General features: G+C 43.4%; 11 protein-coding genes across 11 annotated transcripts; 8 read left to right on the plus strand and 3 right to left on the minus strand.

Moving 5' to 3' along the window:
* Positions 1-333: 333 nt before the first annotated feature.
* Positions 334-3,376, plus strand: IL334_005734 (uncharacterized protein; the record flags this gene model as incomplete). Its single annotated transcript, XM_062937442.1, has 7 exons — positions 334-1,484; positions 1,543-1,703; positions 1,768-1,863; positions 1,923-2,234; positions 2,315-2,623; positions 2,717-2,856; positions 2,942-3,376. 7 exons carry the CDS (start codon positions 334-336, stop codon positions 3,374-3,376), a joined length of 2,604 nt encoding a protein of 867 aa, XP_062793493.1.
* A 293-nt stretch (positions 3,377-3,669) lies between these two features.
* On the plus strand, positions 3,670-4,592 carry IL334_005735 (uncharacterized protein; the record flags this gene model as incomplete). The annotated part of the gene is made up of 4 exons (XM_062937443.1): positions 3,670-3,694; positions 3,766-3,914; positions 4,036-4,242; positions 4,407-4,592. The coding sequence occupies 4 exons, from the start codon at positions 3,670-3,672 to the stop codon at positions 4,590-4,592; spliced, it is 567 nt and encodes a 188-aa protein (XP_062793494.1).
* Positions 4,593-5,025: 433 nt separating this feature from the next.
* IL334_005736 (uncharacterized protein) lies at positions 5,026-6,806 on the minus strand (the record flags this gene model as incomplete). The annotated part of the gene is made up of 6 exons (XM_062937444.1): positions 5,026-5,101; positions 5,244-5,611; positions 5,817-6,107; positions 6,189-6,298; positions 6,437-6,509; positions 6,597-6,806. The coding sequence occupies 6 exons, from the start codon at positions 6,804-6,806 to the stop codon at positions 5,026-5,028; spliced, it is 1,128 nt and encodes a 375-aa protein (XP_062793495.1).
* A 385-nt stretch (positions 6,807-7,191) lies between these two features.
* Positions 7,192-11,427, plus strand: IL334_005737 (uncharacterized protein; the record flags this gene model as incomplete). The annotated part of the gene is made up of 9 exons (XM_062937445.1): positions 7,192-7,425; positions 7,493-8,023; positions 8,105-8,163; positions 8,236-8,258; positions 8,317-9,299; positions 9,452-9,541; positions 9,623-9,854; positions 9,922-10,065; positions 10,166-11,427. 9 exons carry the CDS (start codon positions 7,192-7,194, stop codon positions 11,425-11,427), a joined length of 3,558 nt encoding a protein of 1,185 aa, XP_062793496.1.
* A 464-nt stretch (positions 11,428-11,891) lies between these two features.
* On the plus strand, positions 11,892-15,236 carry IL334_005738 (uncharacterized protein; the record flags this gene model as incomplete). Its single annotated transcript, XM_062937446.1, has 18 exons — positions 11,892-11,921; positions 11,984-12,001; positions 12,102-12,197; positions 12,399-12,542; positions 12,603-12,702; positions 12,805-13,087; positions 13,140-13,207; positions 13,262-13,359; positions 13,410-13,490; positions 13,545-13,655; positions 13,709-13,810; positions 13,864-13,926; positions 13,979-14,052; positions 14,105-14,149; positions 14,200-14,267; positions 14,337-14,717; positions 14,843-14,923; positions 14,980-15,236. The coding sequence occupies 18 exons, from the start codon at positions 11,892-11,894 to the stop codon at positions 15,234-15,236; spliced, it is 2,100 nt and encodes a 699-aa protein (XP_062793497.1).
* A 443-nt stretch (positions 15,237-15,679) lies between these two features.
* Positions 15,680-16,857, plus strand: IL334_005739 (uncharacterized protein; the record flags this gene model as incomplete). The annotated part of the gene is made up of 5 exons (XM_062937447.1): positions 15,680-15,756; positions 15,873-16,060; positions 16,237-16,334; positions 16,462-16,613; positions 16,782-16,857. 5 exons carry the CDS (start codon positions 15,680-15,682, stop codon positions 16,855-16,857), a joined length of 591 nt encoding a protein of 196 aa, XP_062793498.1.
* A 525-nt stretch (positions 16,858-17,382) lies between these two features.
* IL334_005740 (uncharacterized protein) lies at positions 17,383-18,752 on the minus strand (the record flags this gene model as incomplete). The annotated part of the gene is made up of 3 exons (XM_062937448.1): positions 17,383-17,538; positions 17,814-18,532; positions 18,686-18,752. 3 exons carry the CDS (start codon positions 18,750-18,752, stop codon positions 17,383-17,385), a joined length of 942 nt encoding a protein of 313 aa, XP_062793499.1.
* Positions 18,753-19,222: 470 nt separating this feature from the next.
* IL334_005741 (uncharacterized protein) lies at positions 19,223-20,985 on the plus strand (the record flags this gene model as incomplete). Its single annotated transcript, XM_062937449.1, has 2 exons — positions 19,223-19,697; positions 19,763-20,985. The coding sequence occupies 2 exons, from the start codon at positions 19,223-19,225 to the stop codon at positions 20,983-20,985; spliced, it is 1,698 nt and encodes a 565-aa protein (XP_062793500.1).
* A 175-nt stretch (positions 20,986-21,160) lies between these two features.
* IL334_005742 (uncharacterized protein) lies at positions 21,161-22,526 on the minus strand (the record flags this gene model as incomplete). The annotated part of the gene is made up of 4 exons (XM_062937450.1): positions 21,161-21,727; positions 21,818-21,886; positions 21,986-22,210; positions 22,335-22,526. 4 exons carry the CDS (start codon positions 22,524-22,526, stop codon positions 21,161-21,163), a joined length of 1,053 nt encoding a protein of 350 aa, XP_062793501.1.
* A 383-nt stretch (positions 22,527-22,909) lies between these two features.
* Positions 22,910-24,486, plus strand: IL334_005743 (uncharacterized protein; the record flags this gene model as incomplete). Its single annotated transcript, XM_062937451.1, has 8 exons — positions 22,910-22,951; positions 23,075-23,206; positions 23,272-23,460; positions 23,514-23,555; positions 23,676-23,799; positions 23,928-24,113; positions 24,173-24,297; positions 24,376-24,486. The coding sequence occupies 8 exons, from the start codon at positions 22,910-22,912 to the stop codon at positions 24,484-24,486; spliced, it is 951 nt and encodes a 316-aa protein (XP_062793502.1).
* A 475-nt stretch (positions 24,487-24,961) lies between these two features.
* Positions 24,962-27,137, plus strand: IL334_005744 (uncharacterized protein; the record flags this gene model as incomplete). The annotated part of the gene is made up of 8 exons (XM_062937452.1): positions 24,962-25,243; positions 25,305-25,440; positions 25,520-25,896; positions 25,976-26,197; positions 26,295-26,545; positions 26,632-26,711; positions 26,775-26,801; positions 26,863-27,137. 8 exons carry the CDS (start codon positions 24,962-24,964, stop codon positions 27,135-27,137), a joined length of 1,650 nt encoding a protein of 549 aa, XP_062793503.1.
* Between the last annotated feature and the right edge of the window lie 275 nt (positions 27,138-27,412).

Genomic DNA, 27,412 nt, shown 5'->3' on the forward strand with positions numbered 1-27,412 from the left:
GAGGCCCCTCGGAAGAGGCACGACTATCAGCACCGAGGTAGCGAGTAAGTTACTCGTGATCAGTGAGCCGGATAGTCTGAAAGAAAATTCGTCTTTCGGAGTATGTTTGAACCGTCTCAAAGTACCCACCCGGAAGTCAAATCCGAATGACCGGATCCACATGAACTTTGACTGGACTTGTCGGAGTATCATTTATGCTTATAACCAGACATGTTTGGAGGGATGTTCAGAATGTGAGGTATAGTTTCGTCTGATAATCTGTCAGTATATCTGAATACAGATCCATGAATTGAATCGCATTATATCATCGACTTGAAAGGTGAAACGATCATCATGTCAGTTACCATCCAATCTGTTCAAGCTGAACATCATGAATCGGGATTCGCAATCGCTCATTCGAAACCAAGACTATCATGGAGATTCGGATCTTCTGATACCGAAGGATGGAAACAGACTTCTTATGAGATGCTTATCAAACGTGAGGATGCAGACATTGAAGAAAACTACAAAGTACAATCAGAGGATTCAGTTTTGGTACCATGGCCTTCGACTCCTCTTTCATCAAGAGAAATCGTTCATGTCAAAATTAGATCTAAAGGAAATGATGAGAAATACACGAATTGGTCAGAAATCACTTTGGAAGCTGCGTTTCTTGATCGAAAAGAATGGAAAGCCAATTTGATTTCAGGTCCACCTCAACCCAAAGACGATCCAAAAGAGCCTTTCAGATTGAGAAAATCATTTTCGATCTCTTCAAATCCTTCTAAAGCTAGACTCTACGCTACTGCTCATGGTATATATAATGTCGAGATCAACGGACAAAAGATCGGCGATCAAGTTTTAGCTCCAGGTTGGACAAGTTATAAGAATCATCTGAATTATCAAACTTATGATATCACAACTCAACTCAAACAAGGCGAGAATACAATCACCGCTTACATAGGTGAAGGATGGTATGCTGGAAGATTAGGTAGACCAGGTTCGAGAAATGTCTGGGGTGATAGATTAGGTTTTATAGGTCAACTCGAGATTGATAATAAAGTCGAATTGGTTACGGATGACACTTGGGAATGTTCAGATGGTCCAGTGAAAAACTCTGAAATTTATAATGGAGAGATATACGATACCACATTTGATGAATCCAAAGCTAAAATTACTAGAGTAGAAATCCTTCCATTCCCTGAAGCTGAACTGATTTCATCAGATGCACCTCCTGTTAGAAGAGTCAAGGAAGTCCGACCTGTCGAAATCATCACTACTCCAAGTGGGAAAACAATATTGGATTTTGGTCAAAACCTAGTGGGCTGGGTTCGAATCGAAAAAGATTTAAAAGGAGATGGTGAACTGTATATTAGAACTGCAGAAGTATTGGAACATGGTGAATTAGGTGTAAGACCTCTCAGAACAGCGACACCAAATGATAGGATCATACTTGGTGGAAAAACTAAAGGATGGGAACCTAATTTTACATTCCACGGTTTCAGGTAAATGAACGAATCTTCGGTCAACGACTCGAAGAAAGCTCATGTATTCCTACTTTAGGTACGCTGAGATCAATGGTGTCAAACCTTCTCTTGAAGACTTCACTGCTATCGTCATTTTCTCAGACTTACGACGAACTGGTACTTTCAAATCTTCACATGATATGATCAACCGATTACATGAGAACGTAGTATGGGGTATGATGTCAAACTTTGTATCTGGTGAGTAGAATTTGCCAGCGCAAGCTGATCGAGTGCTGATTTGTGAATTGATCCTGGTATACAGTGCCTACCGATTGCCCGCAACGAGATGAGCGATTAGGATGGACAGGTGATCTTCAAGTGTTTGCTCCTACTGCTAACTACCTGTTCGATACTTCTGGTAAGGCACGACACTGGCCAGAGTAAAGAAGATACTTTGCTGATGAGACACCCTTCTAGGCTTCCTTGACGGTTGGTTGAAAGACGTATACGCCGAGCAAATCTTTTGGAAAGGTGTTCCACCTACTGTAGTCCCCTTTGTACCTCCAAACAAGTTCAACGATCCTTGGCCTAAACCTCACGCAGTATGGGCTGACGTGGTAGCTATCACGCCTTGGGATCTATACACATCATCGGGTGATAAAGGGACTTTGGAGAAACAATGGGATAGTATGAGATTATGGCTGGACAAAGGTTTACCTAGAGGTAAAAATGGTTTATGGGATCCACTCGCTCCGCTGTATGGTGATTGGTTAGATCCCAATGCGCCTCGTGAGTTGACTTTCCCCTTCACCTCATGCTATGTCGATACCTGTGTGTCGCATGCTGATGCTTTGCGCTTTATCAAATAGCCCAGTATCCTGCACACGGTCGTACCGATACTCATTTAGTTGGAAATGCCTATTTGGTCTATGTTACATCTCTAGTAGCGAAAATCGGTAAAATCTTGGGAAAAGATTCTGAAGCATCGAAATATGAATCTGATGCAATGAAATACAAGAAACTTTTCCAAGAGGAATACATATCTCCTTCAGGTAGATTAGTATCAGACACACAAACTGCTTATGCTCTGGTCCTCAAATTTGGATTATTGGATGACACCCAAATTGAACGAGCTGCTGAACGACTGGAATATCTATGTAAATGGAATTACTTCAAAGGTAAATTCAGTCATCCCTATACTTTGATTGAGAGAATCATCGAAAGTGGAATTGGTATTCAATGTTAACGGTTACTTGTGATAAATATTATAGTATCAACTGGATTTGCTGGAACACCTATTCTTCTTCCTGTGTTAGCTGATAACGGATTACAACATATCGCTTATAGAATGTTACAAGAGAGAGACAATCCTTCATGGCTTTATTCAGTCGGTATGGGTGCTACCACCATCGTGAGTCCTGCCACTGAAATCATGCCTTTCGCCTCGTTCTGATTTCCATTGCTAATTCCGATATTGGTCGTTTTGTTCATTGTAGTGGGAACGATGGGATTCTGCACTTCCTGATGGATCTATCAATCCTGGACAGATGACATCATTTAACCATTATGCCCTGGGAGCCGTAGCTCAATTCATGCATTCAAACATTGGTGGTCTGAGTCCGACTTCGCCAGGATGGAAATCTGCTATTATCAAACCACAACCTGGAGGTACTATCACTTCAGCTTCTACTTCTTTCTCTTCACCTTACGGACTCTACTCTGTCGATTGGAGAATTGAGAATGACAAGTTGAAGTTGGATATTCAAGTACCACCAAACACGACTGCCAAAGTAGTTCTACTTGGATTAGAAGAAGACGTTGGAAGTGGTAAGAAGAGTTTTGAAGTCGATTGGAGAAGTGATGAGAGATGGCCTCCAAAAGGTATCAAAGGTCCTCAGAGTGTAGCTATACCAGACGAGTTCGTTCCATAGTCAATAGTCGTGATGAGTAGATGCGATAGGTTAATCATATATGTAACACTCTGATTAGCTGCAAAGCGTGTTTGCATGCCCAATCCAGGAAGAAACTCATGTATATATACACACACGCCTTTTTGACTTTGACGCTGCTCGAAGAACCTTTCGAATAAATCCCCAAATCATCTCGTGACATCATCATATTCTCCTCGTCGAAGCGAGTTTACCGGAGAGCGATACTTTGCGTCTTCAACTACTTTCATCTCGATGTTATCCTCCTTTTCATTGCATGAAAATCACCAACGATAATGCCTCCAGCAGTGAGAAAGCAACGTGAGACCACTGACTTTTACTCTCCACTACAAGACGCGGAGATGTGAGTTGACGATTTGTACCTACTTCAGCATCTCGCAATACCCTGCCTACACCGACGGCGGGATCATCCCAAACACTATCCCAGTCGGCCACGACTTCCTTACAGAGACAAAGACACAATGATTCGCTGACTGATTTTCAAGCTCGACGACTAGCAAGGAGACTAGATGAATTGGAGGTATGTCTCTTCATAGTACGAGAAAAAAGCACATATTCTACATCTACTTGAACTCGTCTTCACGTCGACATTTGAGCTAACGGCGTATGATCTCTCCCCGATCCTTTTCTTGATGTTACAGCGTACAAATCCAACTGATATACCAGCTTCATCGTTCATCCCTTCCAACCTACATTCGAATACGGATCACACTCAAAGTAACTTGAATTCACCATTAGGTAATACTGGCCAAGGACAAGGATTGGGACAAGGGAAGAAGAAGCAAAGTTCTAACGTGAGAAGAATACTGTACAACAAGAAAGGATTAAAGGGCTGGTTAGATGAGCTGGTAAGTCGTTCTCTTGACCATGCATATTCCAATTGGTGTAGACAGGGGTCAAAATGCTATTCGCACACGACAAATAAATCTCTGACCTGTATCATATCTCATTCAATCCCAATGGACTGGCAATGTTTGCTGACTTGTCATCGCCGAATTCCCGTCATTTATAGCCGCAAGAACCAGCACCACCTTATGTCATAGCAGCTTCTGTAGCGCCAACAACTCCAGCAAGGAAACTATGTTCATCATGCGGATATATAGGGAATTACAAATGTCAGAGATGCGCTGAATGGAGTTGTACCCTACCTTGTATGGAGATACACGAAAGAGATGGAGGATGCGGGATTGGTGGATAACTTTCAAGTCTCTTCTCAATTCCCTTTGCACTCTGAAGGTTTTTTTTTAAAAATATCCGTTTAATCATCTGTATAGATCTGTTGTAGTATATTACTAGCATATTCGTGGGTAGACTGGAAAGCTGTAGATGTATAATCATTACCTCATCTATCATCCTTGTGAGACGTATCATGATGCGCGACCGGTGACATTGATCGAGTGAATCGACAAGGTCTATCGTGAAGCGGACATTTGCATATAGTGTTTATGCATGAGTAACCTGGAACGACAGAGCGTCCTTTTCCCCTAATTACTGCCTGATTATCAATTCGACTCTCATATGGTTAATCAACGCTGCAATTTTTTCGATTTGGCATTGCGTTTCGCCATGGACCCATCTCTCCCCTTCTTTACATCTATCTAAAATATCTCATCGATGTACCTTTATCAATCTCATGAGAAATCTTGAGCATCCAATTCTCCTAATAACATATTACTGTCTTTTGATCCTGTGAGGATGATTGGTTCTCTACAATAGATACAGTCAGTTCCCAAGCTGTCTTTACATTTCGAGTCTATTCAACCCCAGCACTTTAACACCAAAGCTCAAAATTCGCATCGTTCCCTCCTCTCTACACGGTATGACGGCAGCTCAAGAACATTCGACTTACCTGGGATGGAAGTCAACAGCTGTCACAGTACCTTTGTGACCCGGTAACTTGTATGCTGTTTTGCCCGTATCCACATCCCAAACGGTAACCGTTCTATCGCCACCACCCACAGCTATTCTAGCTCCGTTATCATGTTTACTCCAAGATACTTTGATCAGAGTACTCTCAAATCCGGCCGGCGCTCCAGTCAAAGATCGATATACCCTCATTGGATCAGATGAGAATGGTCGCACATCGTAGATTATCAAAGCTGAGTCGAGAGCATAGGTGGCCAAGTAATGACCTGAAGGTGATAGTGATAGGGAACAGATCGAATCGGTGTGTCCACGAAGTGTATATAAGATTTCGACAGAACGAAGGTCCCATACCTATTATTTCAAGGAAATCAGTATATAGGTAATAAAATCTCCAGATTGCACATTTTATCCTGAGAACTGATGAAACATCAAGAGGGGTGACAAGTATCTCGAGGTAGATCCACATTACCACACCCTGTCAAATCCATCTCCACCTTCTCACCCCCCTCCACTCTATGAAGAAGCGACAGCGAAAGAGGACTGGAGCAGAACCCACCTTGACCTCGTTATCTACACCACCCACAAAACATTGATTACCATCTTTACTCCATTCTACAGCAGTGACCGGACAGTCTCTTCCATCGTCAAATTCAACCACTGGATCTTTCGTATCCAAAGACAGATCCCATACTCTTGCTATACCATCATCTCCACCTGTCAACACCAGTTCTCTTCCACCTGAAATAGCTACGGATATTGAATTAAGTGGACCGTAATGTGCTGAATATCGTGAGATACGTTGTCCAGTTCGTAGATCAGTCCATATCATCGTCCCATCTGCAGCTCCCTGTTCGCATTCAACAAGAAGTCAGAATATCATCTTGAAGGCAGATTGGTAAAATGGTTACGCCGGAAGGGAGTTACGTACAGAGTAGATTGTTTCCGAATCTAAAGAATAAGCGATATCTAATATAGCCATTTTGTGTACATTCGGTATGATACCGTAGTTGTCGTGAGGAGGATATGTTTTCCACAGCGCTAATCATGACGAACAGAAAAGTGCAATATCGATGTCAGCCAACTGGTCAACCGGACAGACAACCCTCTTCAGAGCTTGCTCTCACGATACGTGATCCCGCAGATAGACAATCGGACATAGGCAGGGAAAAGACTCACATATACTTCTATCTACTGAGCACGCTGCCAACGTTTGTCCTGATGGATCGAATTTACATGCTGTGATCTCCCCCTATTGACGATATCATTCGAGATGATCAGTGACATTCATCATAACAAACAACAATTGTAGCTAAATAATGATTCTGCGATGACTTACGCCATGAGCACCACTCAGCGATACAATTGGAGCTTCCAGTCCACTGGTCCTCTTCACACTCCGTATCAGAGCATTTTTCCTCTGACCTTCTCCGCTGGAAGCCACCGTCATTGTCATTGTGTTACTATCTTCATCTCCATCGTCCACCCTTGCTCTTTTTATGATAGCTGTTCCCGGACCTGAGGGTGGTGGTGACTTCCTCACTGACATTTTATAATGGTGAAGGTAATCGGATTGTCAGGGATGGATCAGAATGGCCTGTGACAAGGTTGGGATGGAGAGTAAGCTGTAAGAGTAGAGACGAAGAGAAAGATACAGAGAAGAGAGAGAGAGAGGTGTTGAAGGAAAAGAAAGAACGCGGATTATAAGCAACAGCCCATGACGTGGCATTTTTAATCGTGGTATTATAAATTACCCCCCCTTTATCAGCTGGTCACAGCGCGTCTCTCTCTCTTTCTCTTCTCTCTTCCTATTTTATATACAAAACACACATCTCATGCATACTTTACCTCTCACTTGCATCCTCATAAAACAATCAGCGTCTCACAATCTCATCAATGATACGGCTGGGACAGTCGGCCCCAAGAAGATGACGATGAGGACACCTACTCGGTCTTCCTCGAGACAATTATCAGTTCTTTCCGGTGTATCTAAAACACCATCAAAGTTAGCCGCTTCTCCCACTCCTCTCCACCCAAAACGCCAACAACAACAATACGATATACCTATAGATCCAGAGCTATTGCAAGAGGAGAATGACTTGGATGACATGGAAGATGCAGAAGGTGAATTGGTAGATGATGAGCTGGATCTAATAGCTTACGGTAGAGTAAGTAATGTTTATCTTTGTTCCATTTAGTCATTGATACGCGTTTGATTTTATCCAATATTTGTAGGATGAACAATACATTCAACCTAACCCGGTAGCCTCAACATCTGTCATACCGACGAAACAACCTCGTATAGGTATATTCTCATCGTTACACGATGTGAATCCAAGATCAAAAGCAGATACAAACCCAAAGAAACGATCTAGAATAGCAAGATCATCAACATCGACACCTCAACCCAACGGAACTCCAACTGGACCGTCAAAACCCAGACAGTCAGCTTTGGAAAAGGGAAAAGGTAAAGGTAAAGGAATCAATCATGTGAACTTGAGCGCGGTATACACACCAAATCAACCACGTCCTGTAAATGCAAGTATAGTAGCAAGGGAAGAATTGTGTTCATTCTGTGCAGGATCAGATGAGAAGAATAAATCAGGTGAAAGAGAAAGAATGGTTTCATGTGCAAAATGTGGAAGATCAGGTCATCCAACGTGTCTGAATATGTTCACGTCAAGATTGAGAGCAAGAGTCATGACGTATGAATGGCATTGTATAGAATGTAAAACTTGTGAACAATGTGATGTCAAAGGTGATGATGTGAGTATCGACATTATCATTCTCGCTCTTTGTTCTCGTTGTGATGTTGTGCGGTATGAAGCTAACACATGAACCGATCAGTCCCGGTTGATGTTCTGTGACACATGTGACAGAGGTTGGCATAGCTACTGTCTAAATCCGTGAGCTTTTTGTTTATCATTTTCTGCGGTATCCCTCACGATTATGCTGATGCTCTTGTCTTTCCTTGACAGACCACTGGCGAAACCTCCGAAAGGTAGAATCTCTTCCACCGATCCCCTAGATTCGAATTGTGCTGACTTCTTCTCTGTCAGGATCTTGGCATTGTCCTATATGTTTAGGCGTTCCACTCAACAAAACCTCTCTTCCCTCGACTTCACGCTCAGTACCTACCATAACGACTTCAGCCTCTCGCAAAGGTAAAGGAAGAGCGACAACTTCTCTTACAGATGGCCTATTCACCCCGACTGGTCGACCTAGAAAAGGAGGTGGGCCAAGTCGAGCGGACGCTTTCGTCGATGATAATGATATGTACGAAGATCAATCGGCTTCAAGGATAAAAGTGAAGATACCAAAAAGAGTTAAGACAAAGCTTGTTGGTAATCCTAGATCACGATTAAAAGATACGGAAGATGAAGGTACACCAATGATTGTTAGATTGAGGATACCAAGTGGTAGTGGAGGAGGTGGAAACAAAGGAACGATTATAGAGAAAGATGAACTGTCTTCGGAAGAGGAGAAAATACCTTATGGAGGTATAATCCAAGGTGAAGAAGCAGATACATCGAAAACCAAAATAACAGAAAGGGATAAAGAAGAATTTGAGAAATCCAAAAAATCAGCTGAAACGAAATTAGGCGTTCCGCCCATATCAACTGATCTCCCGGGCTTAGCAAACTCGGTGTCAAATTCACCAATGCATTCTCCTGGTATATTCAGTAATACACCTAATAATAAGGATACCCAAACGCCAGGCAGAGGGACTCCATTGAACGGATCAAGATCATTACGAGACAAGTTATTACAGCAGTCGTTAGAATCCCCTTCAACTGGATTCCCATTTCCTCACACACCCACTTCGAATCCACATCATCACCATCATTCTAATGAAGCTGCTATTGGCATGGGAGGGAAATTGGAGAAAATCAATAAGATCAGATTCGGTCAATTTGATATTGATACCTGGTACTCTGCACCATATCCGGAAGAATACGTTCATGTGCCAGATGGGAGATTATGGTTGTGTGAATTCTGCTTGAAGTATATGAAAAGCGGCTTCGTAGCAGGTAGACATAGGGTGAGTTGTTCGATACCAATCTGTTATAAATTGCACATGGGCTCCAACAAACACAGGTGGAATGGAAGTGGGAGGAAAGATCCTGAGCGATGGAGCGGTGCCAGAGTGCGAATATTCCAGGACCAAAGCTGATACTTTCAAAACGATTATAGCTAAAATGCAAAGTACGACATCCACCCGGAGATGAGATATACAGGGATGGAGCAGTCTCCGTTTTTGAGGTAGATGGACGAAAGAACAAGGTAAGTTAGCGACATCCCGCCACCGGACTTCGCTGACTTGTCACACTGAATTCATTCTCCACCTACCATCTACCGCTCCAGATTTACTGCCAAAATCTATGTCTACTAGCCAAGATGTTTCTCGATCACAAAACTCTCTACTACGATGTAGAACCTTTTCTATTCTACGTTATGACTGAAGTAGACGATCTAGGTGCAAGATTTGTCGGATATTTTAGTAAAGAAAAGAGGAGTATGGATAACAACGTCTCATGTATAATGACTCTGCCAGTCAGACAAAGGAAAGGTTGGGGACAGCTTCTGATCGATTTTAGTGAGGGGCTTTTATAACACAAAGGACGATAAATTTGGCCCACCATCGCTGACCTCTCCTGCGACAGGTTACCTTCTATCAAAGAAAGAAGGTCGGGTGGGGTCGCCAGAGAAACCATTATCAGGCTTGGGAGCGGTGACTTATAAAGGGTACTGGCGATTGTCGGTCTTTCGATACTTGCTCGCTGCCCCCTCGAATGTCACCATGGATGGTGAGTATTCATCGTCCTCTATCTCTTCACGTTATGAGACGTCATCCAGCTTTTGTCTGTCCAGTCCTACAATGCTGATGGACTGAACTATGGATCGCAGATATATCCCTTGCCACTTCGATAACACTTGAGGACATATATTCAGTCCTCTTGGCTGAAGATATGATCAAAATGCTCGACTTACCCCTTGTTGATATCCGTACGCCATACTCCAGGACCCCCAAATCACGTAATGGACGAGGAAGAGGGGGTAGGAGTAGTGGTGCAAATGGTAGATCATCAGTCAACAGACGTAAACCAGTCATCAACGATAACAACGACGATGAATCCAGAGAAGAGGAGGAAATCAAGATTCCAAAAAGATATAAAATCATAATGGATAGAGAATACCTTTCGGCTGTTGTCAAGAAAAATGATGACAAAGGTTATCTAACATTAAGAGCTGAAAGATTGAAATACCATCCTTTCCTAGTCACAAGGAATCCAACTTTGCCTTTCAACGATAGAATCAACGCTACATTGACGGTTATCGGGGAAGGCGAAGAAGCGCAAACACCTTCTTCACTCAATGGTGATGATGATGAGGCTGAAGTCAATGCTGTCGAAGCTACAGAAGAAGAAATCATCAAAGGAAAAGATCAAGCTACGTTGAACTTGGTTGCTGAATTATCTGCAAGTCCAGTAAGATCACTAAGGCGTAAACGAGAACAAGGAATCATGAACGATGGAGATGATGACGATGAGAGAGAAGACTCAGAATTCTCTTTGCCCGAGAAATCAAGAAACGTCAAATCAAGATTTAACGGAAGGAATAGTACTCGATTATCTTCGACAATGTCAAAATCAATCTCACCTCTAAATCCCAGCAGGGGTTTAAGAGGTGATTCAACCTTGCCCAATCTAATCAATGGTAATCATACTCTGACCCTCAAGAAAGAGATCAGGAAATCAACAAGTTTCGACAGTAGACGCAAAAGAATCATGAGTAGTGAGACTGAAGAAGAAGTGGAACAGATTGAAGACAGATCTATCAATAAGAGTGCCATGAATGGTAATGGTAATGGTAATGGTAATGAACACGGTAATGAAAACGGTGATGGAAATCGAAATGGTAATGGTAAAGATCACGAAAATGTGGTCCAGCAAGATGGTGTCGGACATAGTCGTTTAGCAGTTGAAGACGAAATTGGCCCAGCACCAAGCGTTACTGAGTCGAAAGAAGTGATAATGCAAGATGAACATGTTAAGGAACAACACGGAGCTGAACTTGGACACGAGATGGACGCGGAGGGCGAGGATATTGACGCAGAAGGTGAAGATGAAGATGCAGAAGGTGAAGATGATGACGAGTACATCGGGTGAAGTGACATAATTAATGTACCCTTCATGATGATGTATCCTGGTTCTTCATGTCATTGACATACAGATAACAGTGAACAGTGAAGAGACCTGTTCTGACAGCGTCATGGCCTTCCCTTTACACAACGCAGATCCCCTGTAGCTGCTTGCATGCATAGAAGATAGAGACGACTATTCTACTTGAGTTCCTCGCCACTTGTTATTATTTGATTGTTTTTGATTTGTATCTTTTGTATTCAGCGGGATCAAATTTCACTGCAACAATACACGCCGGTTATGAGGATATGCATTGAATAACCGGTTTACAGGACAAACACATAAAAGACAAAAAGATGCCATCTCTTCTTCTTGACATCGGATTCATCTAATCTCTTTCTCTCCTACACTATTCATAAACATAACATAGCAAACAACCTTGGTCCCCCCTCTTTCCTACCTGTACACCACTTTGAGGAGCACTAATCAATATGGCTTTTCCAAGACCCAAACCTACGACTGTGAGCTTCTCCATTTCTTCTGACACCGGTTAGTGCAAGCTGATCCGATCTTGAACACCTAGATGGAGACGTTGGCTATGGTATGTTTGCCTTGCCTGTTGCTTGACTGGATTACTAGGAGCTTTAACACTACTCAGGAAGGAAATAAAACGCTGATGTCGTCGACGACAATGATAACAGGAACGTGCGAATCCATCTTTCAATATCAGGAAGATGTCCGTCGCGATGCACGGTTCAGAGAGAGCTTTGATATTGAAAGAGAAGTTCATGGCCGAGGTGAGTTTCTCTTTGTTACTCATGCTTGGCTCCGCCTTTCTTCATGATGTGGATCATGTAACATGCCAATGGAAAAGTGACTTGAGATCACGGCTCGTGATTGCTGTGTGCTCGATCTACTTCCTTCTGCATGGTACCCTGTCTTTGCACCTGCACAAAGCTATAAATCGAGCATCAGAACTGACGACAACTCTATTCCAGATCGCTCGACATCCAGCCTTCAAACTGTCTGATATACATGATTTATCGAAAGATGAACTGCGAGAAAGGACAATGGAAAAATTCGCTTCTATGGTTTACTTTGTCACCACTGAATCGCTGGAGACCTTTCAATTGAGAATGCAGGTATGTCAACTTATACCAGTAGATCGGTACCTGTCGAACTAAAACATCATCTCCAAATAGCTTATTGGAATCGCCGATCCTTCATTTTGGACTAGATTTGGTGTTGCGTATGGTTTATTCCTAGGTGCATTGAGGAGTGGTGCTACACCCAATCAAATGAGTGAGTAACTATCCATACTCGTATCGTATTCATATTTATCACCCCGCTGCTTCATTTCCATGTCCTCCGTTACTGGTACTGACATGAAGAACCACCATCCAGGCTACTGGATTGACAGAGGTGTGCTCGGACTAAATGGCGTGATCGGTTGTTTCGCAATGACAGAGTTGGCCCATGGATCGAATGTAGCAGGATTGGAAACTACTGCAACGTTCGATCGTGATACAGACGAATTTGTGATCCACACTCCTCATCTGGGTGCTACAAAATGGTGGATTGGTGGTGCAGCTTCTACAGCTACTCATGCTGCTGTTTTCGCCCAAATGATAGTTGATGGCAAGAAACACGGGGTCAAGACATTCGTCACTCAATTGAGAGATACGAAGTGAGCTATCGTGCAATTGATCTTGTCTGTCAGCTCATCCTAACACGAACAGATCTTTCACACTGATGCCTGGTGTAACAATCGGTGATATCGGGAAAAAGATGGGAAGGGATGGTATAGGTAAGCTTGGACCCATGATTAACAATCCGCTGACCAACGCTTTGAATCACGTAGATAATGGCTACATCCAATTCACCTATGTCAGAGTACCAAGAGCTCACATGCTGATGAAGCACACTCAAGTATCCAGAGATGGTGTAGTGACCGAACCTGTGAGCAAGCCTTACGGTCATTGTGCAGCATCAGCTGACGGGTCATGTAGCCTCTCGCTCAACTGACATATGGCGCTTTGTTGGGAGGACGAACATCCATGGTCACCGATTCTTCGAATTCGGCTAAGAAGGTGAGTCAGCAGTGTGTATGACCTGAAAGTCAACTGAAGCTGACGAGCTTTTAGGCACTTACCGTAGCTGTCAGATACGCAGCTGTTCGAAGACAATTCTCCTCTGGGAAGAATCAACTAGAAACACAGTTGTTGGACTATCCCATCCACCAACGGAGATTGATGGTGAGCTAACACATAACTCCCTTCGGACGTCGGCTCATGCTTGTCGTTACTAGCCTCTCGTTGCTCAAGCGATCGCTATCGGTTTCACAGGATTGAGACTTCAAGTGATGTATGAGGACATGACACAGGCATTGGATAGAATGGAACCTTCTGATGTAAGATTCAGCTGTCGATCGAAGAATACTTGCATGAGCTGATCGTCGCGCAGCCTAATCTCAATGATATTCTGGACAAGCTTAAGGAGACTCACGCTACCTCTGCTGGACTCAAGGTGAGCTTCCGCGTGCCACATTTTTTGGGAGCCCAAAGCTGACCTTCAATAGGCGTTCTGCACTTGGGCATGTTTGGATACTATCGACAAGTGTCGTCAATCATGCGGTGGACATGGTTACTCAGCGTAATTCTGAGCTCCTCTCGAACGTAAAAATCCTGGCTGATCTTGCATGCAGATACTCCAACTTCCCGTTGATGTATGCGGACTTTGCTGTACAATGGTAAGCTTGCTGCTGGATAGATTGTGAAGTAAAGCTAATACTATGTACAGTACTTGGGAAGGTGACAATACCATCCTGTCATTACAAGCTGGTCGATCGCTTGTTGGTGCATGGGGAGGTAAGCTGTTTTGCACCCTCCGCGAATTGACTAGAGAAGGAGGAAAAGCTGACCATCGCATATGTCTAGGCGCTATAAAGGGAAAGAAATTGGCTCCCGGTGTAGCATACTTGAACGATTCCTCTCTTTCCTCAGCAAAATCAGATTCCTCGTTATCGTTATCTGATATACAGAGAGCTTGGAACTGCGTCGCATTCAATGTTATCAAGAAGGCTGCAGAAGAATACGTAGCGCTCTTGAAATCCGGTAAATCAAAAGATGAAGCGATGGAGAAGTGCTCGCAGTCAAGATTTATCGCTGCCAAAGTCCACACAGTAGGATACATCTTCCGCTTATTCAGGGAAGCTATCGAAGAGATGAAAGACGATGAAGAGACGAAAACGCTAAGAACTGTCTGTAAACTGTACGGATTATGGCAGATCGAGGAGCAACAAGGTTATTTCCTGAAATGTGAGTGACATTTCTCGCTTGTTCGTGATAAAAGGGTTTTCTTCCTTTTTTTCTTGTACTTCTCTCGTTGTTGTCACTGTGTGAAATCGATTGCTGATTGTATCCAATCTTGGTTTGTCTTTTAGATGGCTACTTCAACGCTCAGCAAATGGACAAAGTCCAAGAATCCGTAGATGCTTTGTGCGCTGAAGTAAGAGGTGTTGCCAGTGAGTTGGTCGTCAAAGCTGAAGCCATCAGGTCAACTGACACATTGATACTCCAGTCCCCCTTGTCGACTCATTCGCACTATCAGACCATATCATAAATTCACCTCTGGGTAAATGGGACGGATCAGTGTACGAGAGCTATTTCGCTCAAGTCCAAGCTGCAAACCCGCCACCAAAGGAACACCCGTATTTCAATCGATTGATCAAACCACTCTTGGAAAGACAGAATGAAGATATGGAAGATCCTGAAAGTGCGATGGGATTGAACGAAGAACTGAAAGAGATTGAAGACGAGAGAAAAGGTGAACAGTAATGGTGGAACAAGATTTCGCGCATGGATGTGCATGTTAAATTGCCTGATTTCGTTGAATTGGATAGGATCATTTTTGTTAAATTAGATGTAGAACGGGATATGTATACCTTGCCATGGCTTACTTTGTGATCGATTGCTTTTATCGACAGTCGGATAAGGAACGAGAGATGGTGGTGTGGGATAGTTGTCATTCAACAATGCTTCCCTCAAACGATACACACAATCACGGGCAAGATGACCCTTGTTCAACGACGACCGAGCGTGTCGGGGGTAGGTGAATGACACTGCATATTTTTCACATCGTTTCATGCATGCTGGGAATATCGATTCACTACATACATTACGTCGAAAGAGCTTTTACCTATTTGATTTCATCGGACATCACCAAGAATTGAACGATATTTCGCTTTTGATTGGCGATCACAGTCAGATCGAATTCTAGGATGTTCAGGTGGCGAGATTGTACTGAAGGGCACATCATTTTGGGTTTACTGTTGAGCTTGATCAGCTGGATATGTCTGTGAGTGATTTACCTTGCTTTTCAAGCTTTGTTGATGATGGAAGCGTGGCATGTATATCACCGATCAAATGGAACAAGCTGAAGTGAGGGCTGTAAACTGATTCGATGGAAATCAGTATCTTGACTACTTTCTCAACACCGTACATCCATGCAATCGATTTCCTTCACATCCCGTCTTCAGCGATTAGTTATGGTTCATTTGGATATTGCAGTCCAACGAGCTGTATTGGACCTCAAGTAGGATATGCGAGAGGAGGGGATATCACTGGATGGTTGACTAAGACTTTAATCCTATTCGCATTAGGTGAGTGCGACTGGCTGCTTGCTAGAAAAGTCGCTGGGAAAAGGAAGAAGAGAGGTACGGCCAGAATATGGCTAAAAGAAAAAAAGGGAGAATGGCAGACAGAGTCTTATACTATATCGATTGATAGTGAAGCTGACGCTCTTGTCCGATATATCCACGTTTCATACTCCCTGTAGCATCAACGTTCATGATCCTAGCTTGGATAACATTAGTACTAAGTTTATTAAAAGTCGGAAAGTTTATGTGGAATCCAGTCTATTTCAGAACAACAGCTGTGAGTGGAGCAGAAACTCGTCAACAATTATTTAGAATATATGCTAGGACAAAGCAATTGGTTTTGGAGCTTTATGTGTCGATAGATTCACTGACCTTCGCTTCTTTGGCTGGGCACTGTAACTTAGTTACTTGGCTCCTTGATGGCTATACTGGCAGAAGCGTTCGCTCTAGTTCTATTCGTCAATGCCAAAAGGAAACATAACGATAATGGGATTCAAGCCAAGTACGGAGCTGCGCTGTGGTTAGGTCTAGTAGGAGCCATCACTGCTTTTTCAAGGTGAGATCACAATTTGATTCGACGTAGACTGTTCTTCACTGGGAAGGGATCAAAATGGACAAGAAGTGAATAAACAAGGGAAACTAGAAATAGCATGAAAACTTGTTGACATTCTATTGAGTTTTAGTCTGATATCATTGGCTGGCAAATACGCTCACTATAATATAGCGCAGCAATTGGTGGTCCTGCTTATCAAGGGAATTACATGTACAGAGCAGACAGAAGACAAGCTTATAACGTGTGAAATATTTGAGAATAGCACAAAGGAGAGTAATATAGGAGTGTGTATTGAAAGCCTGATCGTGAATGTTGTCAACGCTCGAGGTTTATGAGAATAGAGGCAATGATTAGATTGCGGATCAAAACTCACGAGTTCCTGAATACATGATATCAATGATCAATTAAGTCCATTGAGACAAACAGACTAGCCTCGCGAGGTAGACTATTCGAGCAAGAGCTTACAGCTTCTGAATACGATGAACCTCACTGGGTCTTTTCGCTGAGCAGTCAGACAGAGGTAATAATCGAGAGGTTTCCGAAGATTCGGTTTGATACCAGAGCAGCTGCTGTCAATCGTCTATCCGTAAGCTGCTTCGATGCCAGAAACAGATCACGAGAAAAAGTATAGTCCGATGAGATGCATCCTTCTTGATAGAACTACAAGGGAAAAATACAAAGAGTGTAATTCCCTCGCGAGGACTTGGAAAGATCTGTTTCTCATTCTTCCTCCAATCGTTTTCAGACTTAACGTAACAATTGAATGATACGCTTAATCGAAAAGACCGAAACCCATGTCATCGTCAGACTCCTCCTTCTCTTCCTCCTTCTCGTCAGCGGGAGCGGCTTCAGCAGCGGACTCGGCGGCACCACCAGCGGCGGGGGCGGCAGCAGCGTAAGCCTCGGGGTTGGCAAGTCTCTCCTTGAGCTGTAAAATTGACAATGTTCAATCAGCAAAGTGTTCGCATGAATCAAATCAGGTTCTTCAAGAGGGTACAATAAACGAGATGATGGCATCAGTATAAATGATTAAACAATAGATCCATCATTGACATATCCGCGGTTAAGCCAGACTCTGCTAGTCTAGGAAATCTCCAGTAGAATGAGAAAAAATTGAACATCCGAAGATATGTACCGGTGATGAAAAATGGATGAGTGGATGAAAACGACGAAAATGACCGGTGCGAAAAATGTGGTACTCACCTTGGCGGAACCCTCGAACTCATACTCGGTAGCGAGAGAGACGGCGAGGATGTTCTTGTAAGAGTTGACCAACGAGTGAGAGACGGAAGCGATGGTAGGGTAGTTGGTAGCAAGAGAGATGGCAGCGATGGTCTTGATACCTGACATGAAACCGTCGAGAAGGGTCTTCTCCTCAATGTCAAGGACGGAAGAGGCGAATACGGCACCGTCGTCGTAAATTTGGACGACGGTTAAACCGTAGGTGAAAGGAGAGATGTTCAACATGTTCAACAAAGCTGATTCGGAAGAACCGACTTTGGTACCGGCAGAAACGACTTGAACGTCGTTAACGATTTCAATGGTACCTCTGGCGATCTTGGTGGGGATACCAAGAGCTTGGAAGAAAGATGTCTTTCCTGGTTCCATACCAGTGTTACCGGCGGGCACGAAGACATCGTTGGGGGCGATAGCACCAGCTCTGGCAGGAGCGGCAACAACGTTGGAAAGTAAGATTTCTCTGATTTCTTTAAGATCTTGAGAAGTGAAGACGAATCCAACGTTTCCTTTGATGTAAGGCATGAGTTTCTCGAATTGAGGGAATTCGGCAAGGAGACCCCGGATAGCCCTTCGAACCATGGTGTTTTTACCCATGAGAACAACACCCTTTCCTCGGAGAGATTGTCGGATCAAATGAAGTTGTTGAGAAGAAACATTGTCGATGTTGACAACGAAGATTGAGGCTGAGTGAATCAGGACGTCAGTACTTTGTTACGGCTTTGATTGTATGCAGTTTAAACCAAATCTGCCATGAGCCAAATGTATAAATGCCCTTGATAGCGCCAAACTAGCCAGTTCCATACAGCCAACATTCACGAAAAAAAGATTATACTCACGGTATTGCTCAATAAGAGCCCTCAATTTTTCGAAGTAGATTTCCTTGTTAGCTCGAGTTCCACCCATTTTGACTATAATCTAATTTATCTTCTTGGTGATTTTTTTTTTGTTGAGATAGCGTGAAGTGACTAGCCTGCCAATTGATCTCTTGAATGAGTCAGAAGGATGTTTAAAGACTAATCTAGTGATATATGGAGAGAGAAGAGAGAGAGAAAAAGAAAGGAAAAACACAAGGATGTTGATTGATGTTGAAGAAATCAACCACCCAAAGAGAATTTCGAGTTGAAAAGAACCGCGGGATTATAATTTGGTGCGGAAAGTGGGATCATCGGAGTTATGTCAAATGTGGCACTTCTGTGTGAGGGTATGATGCTACACCACGTGGCACAATGTATATTGAACTCATTCACAAAATAAAGAGATACTTTATGAGATGTATGAAATCAATCGTTCATTGTTATTACACCTCAACAAACAACATCACATTCCCGTCCCCCGTACCGCCCATTCACACAAGTTTGCTCCCCCGGGATGGGATGCAGTGTTCATCATCCATTAGAACCTATGTATTTAGGTCAATCATCCTCCCTTTCCTATCCCCTGGACAGCTTACAGCCTCCACTTCAGCAGTTCACCGACGAGGCCGATGTTCGGCAGCGAGCATCTCTCATACGGCAAGATGCAGTCATACATCAACGACTGGATGTCCGCCTATCCCTCGCGAAGTCGACGGTGGTCAGAAGTCAACACAACGCCGGTCCGTATCAACCTATCAGCCAATCAGAGGACATGATCCGCCGCCGTCAATCGAGAGTCAAAGGAGAGCAAAGGCGTATCTTGGGCTTACAGTTCAAGGTAGAAAGGAAAAAACGAGATTGCCCGGACATGCGGAAACGAGCGCGATGGCATTGCAAAGTATTATGCAGGCGTATGGCTTGGGAAAGCTCGGTAGCCAGAGAAGAACAGGTATTACCAGAAAGGAATATGATCAAGCTCGGCAACGAGAACATGGTAAGCCAGGTTCGAAACCCCACGAAAGCGAAGACGTCCGCTGACAGATTTGTATGATGTATCAGATGGACCCTCTCAGGATATGACACTGACAACCTCATCAATAAAACATACAGCCTCGACGCAGATATCAAGCAATACGCCAATACCTAAACCAACTGAACAATCAACATTAGAGAAAGAACAATCATCACATACTGTTCCGCCATTTACAAAAAGCCAACAGGACGACACTCCCTTGACCTCGTTTTCATCTTCACAACCAGCAGCCATCTCTCAAGGATCGACTGCGAAAATTCGAATAAAAGCAACACCGTCAACTCAAATTCCACCTGTGATTCAGCGACTTCTATCTGGACGTTTATTTCGTTTAGCTGTTTTCCATCTCCTATCTACGCCAGAATACGCTATCAACGGTGAATTACTATCGAGTATCGCAGACACGCTGGAACGGGGAGGTGCCGGGAAATTAGCTAAGCGGTTGAGACGAGGATGGGAAGTTTTTTCCGCGAATACCGATAGAACCGACCTGAAAGATGGGAAAAACAAGGAGTTCAAGCGAATGCGATTGTTTTCCGATGCAAGATCAGTCAAAGAGGATCGATTACCCGCGAATCATTGGAACCTCCCCCTCATACCTCCTTCGAAACCTTCAGATACCGTAAATAGGCAAAATGCCTTGACAAATTATTACAATGCTCATTTACAATATCTGCTCACACGTCCTTACCTTTCTCAATCATCTCATATCCCCATCACCGAACAACCAAGAGTCAACGCGTGGCCAGCACCGTCTCCTAATCTGTCTCAACTCCGTAGACTGCTATCAACGGTGAAGACATTGGAGAGAACAAGAGGGTTTCGACCTGATAGGAAAACAGCCAATTTGGTATTAAGATGTTGGTTGAGGTCTGCGGCTCCGAGTGCTTCGCGGGATGGAAATGAAAACTCGTTGAGGGAATACAGGGATAAAGAAGGGAACACCAGATCTACAAGAAAGATGTTAAGTGAAAAAGGGTTGAACGTGAAAGAATTAAGAATGTTATTCGACATATTGAGCAAAATCATATCCTCCAATCGATTGAAAACTCATACCGATATCTCGAATGTTGAAAAGGAGGCAATTGACAGCGATGAGAAGGAGAAAGAATGGGAAGATATCATTCTACCGTTTGGAAAGCCGATCATCAGGGCTATGAAGGGTCTGGGAGATAAGAGAGGTGTAGAAATGGTGAGACAATGGATGGAGAAAGAGCAACTCGCTTTATTGGGCGCGGAGTTGCATTAGATTTTAGAATCAGACATTATAGCATAGTATTTGTATAGCATGGATTAAGCATTTGCATTTGGATCATTTACATCCTTGCTGTTATAGCGTAGAATCAAAGATCTCAACTGTAAATGCTCACTGGTGAGAGGATTGTCCAACAGGTAGACATCTTCACGCTTTCAGTCTATGGGCGTCATATACCAACTTCACCTTCGATCCACCAGTTGTCCGCTTCCCAACCTACACCTCTAATCCTCATCCACTTGTTTCCTTCTCTTCCAGCTCTTACTTCATCCACTCCATCAAGAAGTATCGTATAACCATCTTCTTTAGCAGCTTGCACTACCATTTCGCGCAATTCACCTTCCAGAAATAGGTGATAGTACCTATGATAAACCTTCGGCTCTTCGGGAATGACGTTACTCTCTGCAGGTTCTGATGCTGTAAGAGAATTTGTTGCTGGTTTAGATGCACGATGAGGAGGAGGTTTGCTATATACCCAAGGGACAAGGACGTCTTGTATTTTCTTTTCCACATCTGCGTCCTTCACTTCTTGCGCTTGATTGGCATCTTCGACTCTAGAGGATTCTCCTGGTTGAGCAGCTGGTGGGAGGTCTGAAGTAGCAGTAGAAGCAGAAGCAGAATTGGCTGCGCTGCCCATGGCTCGTTTGGATAGTGTGCCTTGTTCATAAGCCCACACATAGATCATGAATCTTGAATAAGGAGGTGCAGGTGACAACTTTAACGGACGTATAAGTGTCTATCGTGGTGAACAAGCTTATCAATATCGCTCATGATGAATCGGGGTGAGATACCAAAGGGAAGGTGACGAAGAGATTACTACACTCACTTTGACAGATTGTATCCTTCTTTCAGGGGTAGATAGATGATGTATAGCAGCCACAGATATGGCGAAGTCCTATGTCATAAATTGCCAAGATTGGATACGGTCATCAGTCCTCTGATATACTTCGATATTCGTGCTATTGAACCTAGTATGAAAGAGATCATAACTCACAAAAACACCATTTCTCCAACCGTTAAAACATAAATCTCCTCTGACACATTCACCTCGGTTCTCATTCTTAGCTATATCCAGTAAACCTTGACTCCTATCTAGAGCTATCATTTCCAGTCCGGCTTCTCTAGAAGTAGGCAAGTACTTCCCATTACCTGCTCCTGAGTCTAACCCGAGCGCGTTGGGCGGAAGGGAATGAAGGAATGTTTTGATCAAAGGCCATGGCTGAACAGAAATAAGAATTAGTCAGGGTAAGTCTGGAGATTCAGTCAATCTGGACCATACAATATGACCAAGCAGTGTTTCGCTGGCATGATACAATACTCGTCACGAGAGCCTTTGCACTTACCTTATGCCGAGTCTGTGAGAAGTGCCCTGCGATAGCTTCATATACTTCATGAACAGTCTTTTCTTCTTCCTCTGCAGGTTTGACGAATGGTCCTACGGGAACAGGTGTGGGTTTCGCCCGAGGTGTTTTAGGTGCTTTAGCAACTCTAGTTTGAGCGGGCAATGGCAGTGTAGATGGACCTGCCTCGGACATGGCGGAGTATCGGTAAATCTGGAGAACAACAGATGTGAATGTTATGAGCTGGAGTTTGATATTATCATGAGCGAAGACTACTCGTATGATGCGAAATGTGAGACGTAAAAAGTCGATGTAAAATTAGATATTTTAACTTCCGAGTTCCTGACATTTTGTTGTTGACGATGTCCGGCGAGACCGATATCTTTTGACCAATGAAACAACATGTTTATAGCGAACAATTGCCATCTTTGCATTATTGTGCTTTACAATACTCACCTGGCAAGTGGTGGATGATGAGCTTACATCGGGCTCAAGGGTACATGAACGACTCGGTTACCACTCATCCAATCTTAATCACCTCAATATTAGCTGTACTGGTCGGCATCATCTTGTCAAATATGGGATGGTTCGGCAAAAGCGATTATCAACCTAGAGGCAAAGTAAGTGTGTGGAAACCTACGCAAGGTCAATCACATCCCTTGTGAACACCGTTAAGAGAAGATCTGGCCTCGATTATGAATAGCTTGCAAGCAGAATCTAGCTGATCCCAATCTCGCTTGTAGCACTGTTATGTCACTGGTGGTACTCAAGGATTAGGTAAAGCTCTCGCTGAAAGTCTAGTCAAACAAGGCGCACACGTCACTGCGGTCGCAAGGGATGTGGAGAAGGGAAAGAGAGTAGAGGCTGAACTCAGAGTGAGTAAAACCTTGTGAGGAATCATCTAAATGTTTCGACTGAACGCACAGTCTCATTATCACAGGCCCTTGCTCAACCTCATCAAACAATCAACTTCATCTCGTCTGACCTGACAGATGCCGAGTCATCAGCAGCGAGCTTGCAGAAGTCTTCTGAACATTTCGATGGTCAAGCGCCAGACTACTATTTCCTCTGTGCAGGATTCTCTAGACCGAAATATATGGTTGATAGTTCTTTGGAAGATTTCAAATCTGTACGTATCTCCTCTCAACGGAAGTCTGGGGGTAGAGCTGATTGATTGCATAGGGATTCGACGGAACTTACTGGGTGTCAGCGTGGACCGCTCAAGTGAGACTACCTTTCATCATTACAAGAATGAAATCAAACCACTCTGATTATCGCAGTCGTGAAGCATGCTGCAAAATCATACACAGCTCGCTGATCTTTATTTTATTTTGGAACACACAGGCAGCAGTAAAACTTATGGTCAAACAACGCAAAATAGGGAAAATCGTATTCGTATCTTCGTTCTTGGGATATACTACTTTTGCTGGATATACCAATTATTCACCTGGTAAATATGCTTTAAGAGGTGAGTTTCGATTTCCCGTAGTTTCATTTGGAAACCTACATAGGCCTTGCTGCATATGACCATTGAACATCTCAAATCAGCAATCGAACACATATGAGATAATATACTCACGCTTATCATTCCCGCAGGTCTTGCCGATTCCCTTCGATCCGAAATGCTCCTTCACGACATATCCGTTCATATCTTCATGCCATGCGGTATTCAAGGACCTGGTTTAGAAGCTGAGAACAAAGACAAGCCAGCTGTGACTCATAAAATAGAGGAGGGTGATACACCTATACCGCCTGAAGAATCTGCGAAAGCTCTGGAGACTGGTAAATATTGCCGTCGTCTGGTTAGACTTCACGAAGCTGACTTGAGGGATTATACTTAGGCTTGAAAAAGGGTTATTATCAGATTACAGACAATATAGTAGCTGATTTCGCGAGGTTGAGATCCAATGGTGGTGTGCCTTCGAACAACTTTTTCGCAGATACTTTTTACCTTTTAGTGAGCTCTGTAAGTACTATTCCGCAAGATCCTCCTATCATTGCCGCACAATTCGTCAGGACTTGCTGACGTCTACCGCTGAAATAGGTCGGTATCCCCATTTGGAGAATGACAGCGGATGCTGCTGTCAGGAGTGGAAGGAAAGCTGTTCGAGCTGAATATGAGGCTAAAGGGGTATACGATAATCCTGCCAAATAGTCGTTGTCGATATCATGATCATGTTATAAAAACTGTAGTTCGTGAAGATAGCCCTCAGATCCGCGACTTCACCTCGTCTGCATATACTCATCCCGGACATTTGACCTCACCGATATGTACTCGAGTAGTCCTCCTTCATGCATATCAGTGTACATTCATATCGATTTTCGGGATTCGGGTTAATGATGGGTTGAAGAAGCGTACTCGGTGATGTCCGTCTTTAACGTCATCAACGACGGCGGGACAGATGAACTTCGAATATAGAGATACTCGTATAGATCCAAGCTAGCAAAGATCATCTTGATCACCTGATTCTCCACGAAGATGCTTAAGATCGACGGACCGACGGGCCGCATCCAATATGTCATATGCTTCACTCAGTACGATCCTGTGCTAGTATGTAGCTGTATAAATACGGTATAAAATCTGTTACGTCCATGAGGTTCAACTGTTCTGTCGTCAATCTGCAGGAAAGATGGTCTCCCAGCTTTATTATATACTGATCGCTCTACTTCCGTTCTGTCTTGGAACTGTGATACGTCGATGGGATTCTCCCATTGTCAAACTCCCTTACGCTACTTATCAAGGATACCACAATGAATCTTCAGGATTGGATATCTATCTTGGAGTCAGATACGGAGCTTCGACTGAAGGTCAGAATAGATGGAAAGAAGCTCAACCTCCCTTGGATCAGACAAATCAAGGAATACTGAACGCTACTGTGTTTCCGAAACAGTGTCCACAAGGAACTGCAGGTGTAAGTAGATATCCCTGTTTAATGAAGATTATGGGTTGTGCTGACAACCTGTTCGTATCAGGGCATAATCACAGCAGCACAGTACGATCCTTTACAATCGGTAGATTCAGAGGATTGTTTGTTCGTGAATGTATATGCACCACCCAATGCAGACAATTTGCCCGTGTTAGTTTGGATTCATGGAGGGGGCTGGGATCGTAAGTCGACTTCTTCAGTAGACCTCTTTCTACCATATCAAGACTGCTCATCGAAAATGACATCTCGTTTTGTGTACAGATAACTCGGCTAGGGAATTTGACCCAACACCAATGATCAATTTCTCCAATAATTCATTCATTGGAGTGATCATTCAATATCGATTAGCTGCATTTGGATTTTTACAATCCCCATCTATGGCCAAGGATCACGGTTTGAACGCAGGTATAACGGATGCTAGAGCTTCTCTCAGATGGGTTCAACAATATATCGAGAAGTTTGGAGGTGATAAAGATAAAGTCACGATTTGGGGTCAAAGCGCAGGTGGTGGAACTATATTACATTTATTAGCAGCTCAGTCGGAACCCCAAAGAAAAAACGAGAAGTTGTGGAAAAACGTTATTATGAGCAGTCCATATCTGACACCTATGGGTAAATGCGATTCCACTTCCTGGCAAGTGAGTGGTAGCCTTTTCAGCTGATCTGAGCTCTGCGTGTTTCATGCGCATAGCTGATAAGGGTTTGCCAAATCACTAGACGCAATTTAACAATTTCTCTTCTGCGGCGAATTGTTCAGGTGACAACGCACTGGAATGCCTTCGAAATACGTCCACTGATACTTTAAAGACGCTAAGTCATCAATTCGATTCGAAACTCCTTGCTGAACATCCATCTGCCTATGAGCCATGTATCGAAGGTGAAGGAGGGTATTTAATCGGGAATACAGCTGAAAGATTGAAGAACGGTCAAATTCCAAATGTAAGTCAGCGCTTCCTGTAACGGTTCAAGCGAACGCCTTGATATATCTAAGAAGAAGTAGTAGCTTTCATGTTAACATCTTGATTGACGGGCATAGTCTTACATGATCGGTGGATCAAATTTCAATGATGGATCAGGATTCGTTCCTACTTCATTAACACCCCCATCAAACCTGACGAATATCTCAGCTGAAGCAGACTCGAGATTATCTAATTACCTGACAACTGATTTTCCTTTGACAGAAGGCAGTGAACAAGTACAACGTGTATTGGATCTGTACCCTCTCAAGGACTTTGTCGATAATCATGCCAGAGGAGCTGAGATTTATCAAGATGTCATTTTCGCGTGGTGAGTTTCTACATGGGATCGAGGCATGAAACGTGGTTTGGTTGAATCAAGCTAAATATCAATATCACACGTAACATCTCGTGTAGTCCGGTCGATTGGACATTGGATACAAATCAAAATAGTTGGAGATATCTATATGCAGTAAAAGATGCTGTTCATGCAAGAGGTACGTTGTTGTCCCGTCGACAACATTTTGGCGTTACCGAATTGACCTCGCATTTTTATATAGACAACGCATATGAATTCCCTTACTTCTGTAGGTCTACTAATCACTTGATGACCACAGCGCTTATGTGGCTAATAACTTGAGGTTGTAGATAATACACTTTCACCCAATTCACCTACTCTATACTCATCATACATAGGTTCTATCGTATCACTAATTACGACATCTTCTCCTAACAACCTTCGAGATGTTCAGCCAGAAAACGATCCTTCTTGGCCACTATATGTCACAAAAGGGGAATACAAAGTACTCAATGTAACCATCGCCAATATCAGCGATTCATATATCTCTCAAGGTGCTCAGCAGATAGGTACGAAAGAAAGGTGTGATTTCTGGGCGGAAACAAGGATAACAGGGAATTGGTGATCCAGTTCAGCGATCCAATTGAATGGAAACCGTTAGCAGCGGGATCGCCAGAATCTTTCAGGAGCTATTAAATCACGTTTAGCGAAAAAGGCACATGTAACCAATGATCGATAGAAAAAATCTAGCCTGGTGATTCGTTGTTGAGGATTTTTGAAAGCTTGAGTCGCCGAAAATAACACGTTCCTTTGGATGCTGAGATTACCCACCAATCATAGGCTCACATGCTTGACACTCCTTATCATGAGCTTCTAGATCGGCCAATGAGATGAAGAGGT

Source organism: Kwoniella shivajii, chromosome 7 (assembly GCF_035658355.1).
Source record: "Kwoniella shivajii chromosome 7, complete sequence".
NCBI lineage: Eukaryota > Fungi > Basidiomycota > Tremellomycetes > Tremellales > Cryptococcaceae > Kwoniella > Kwoniella shivajii.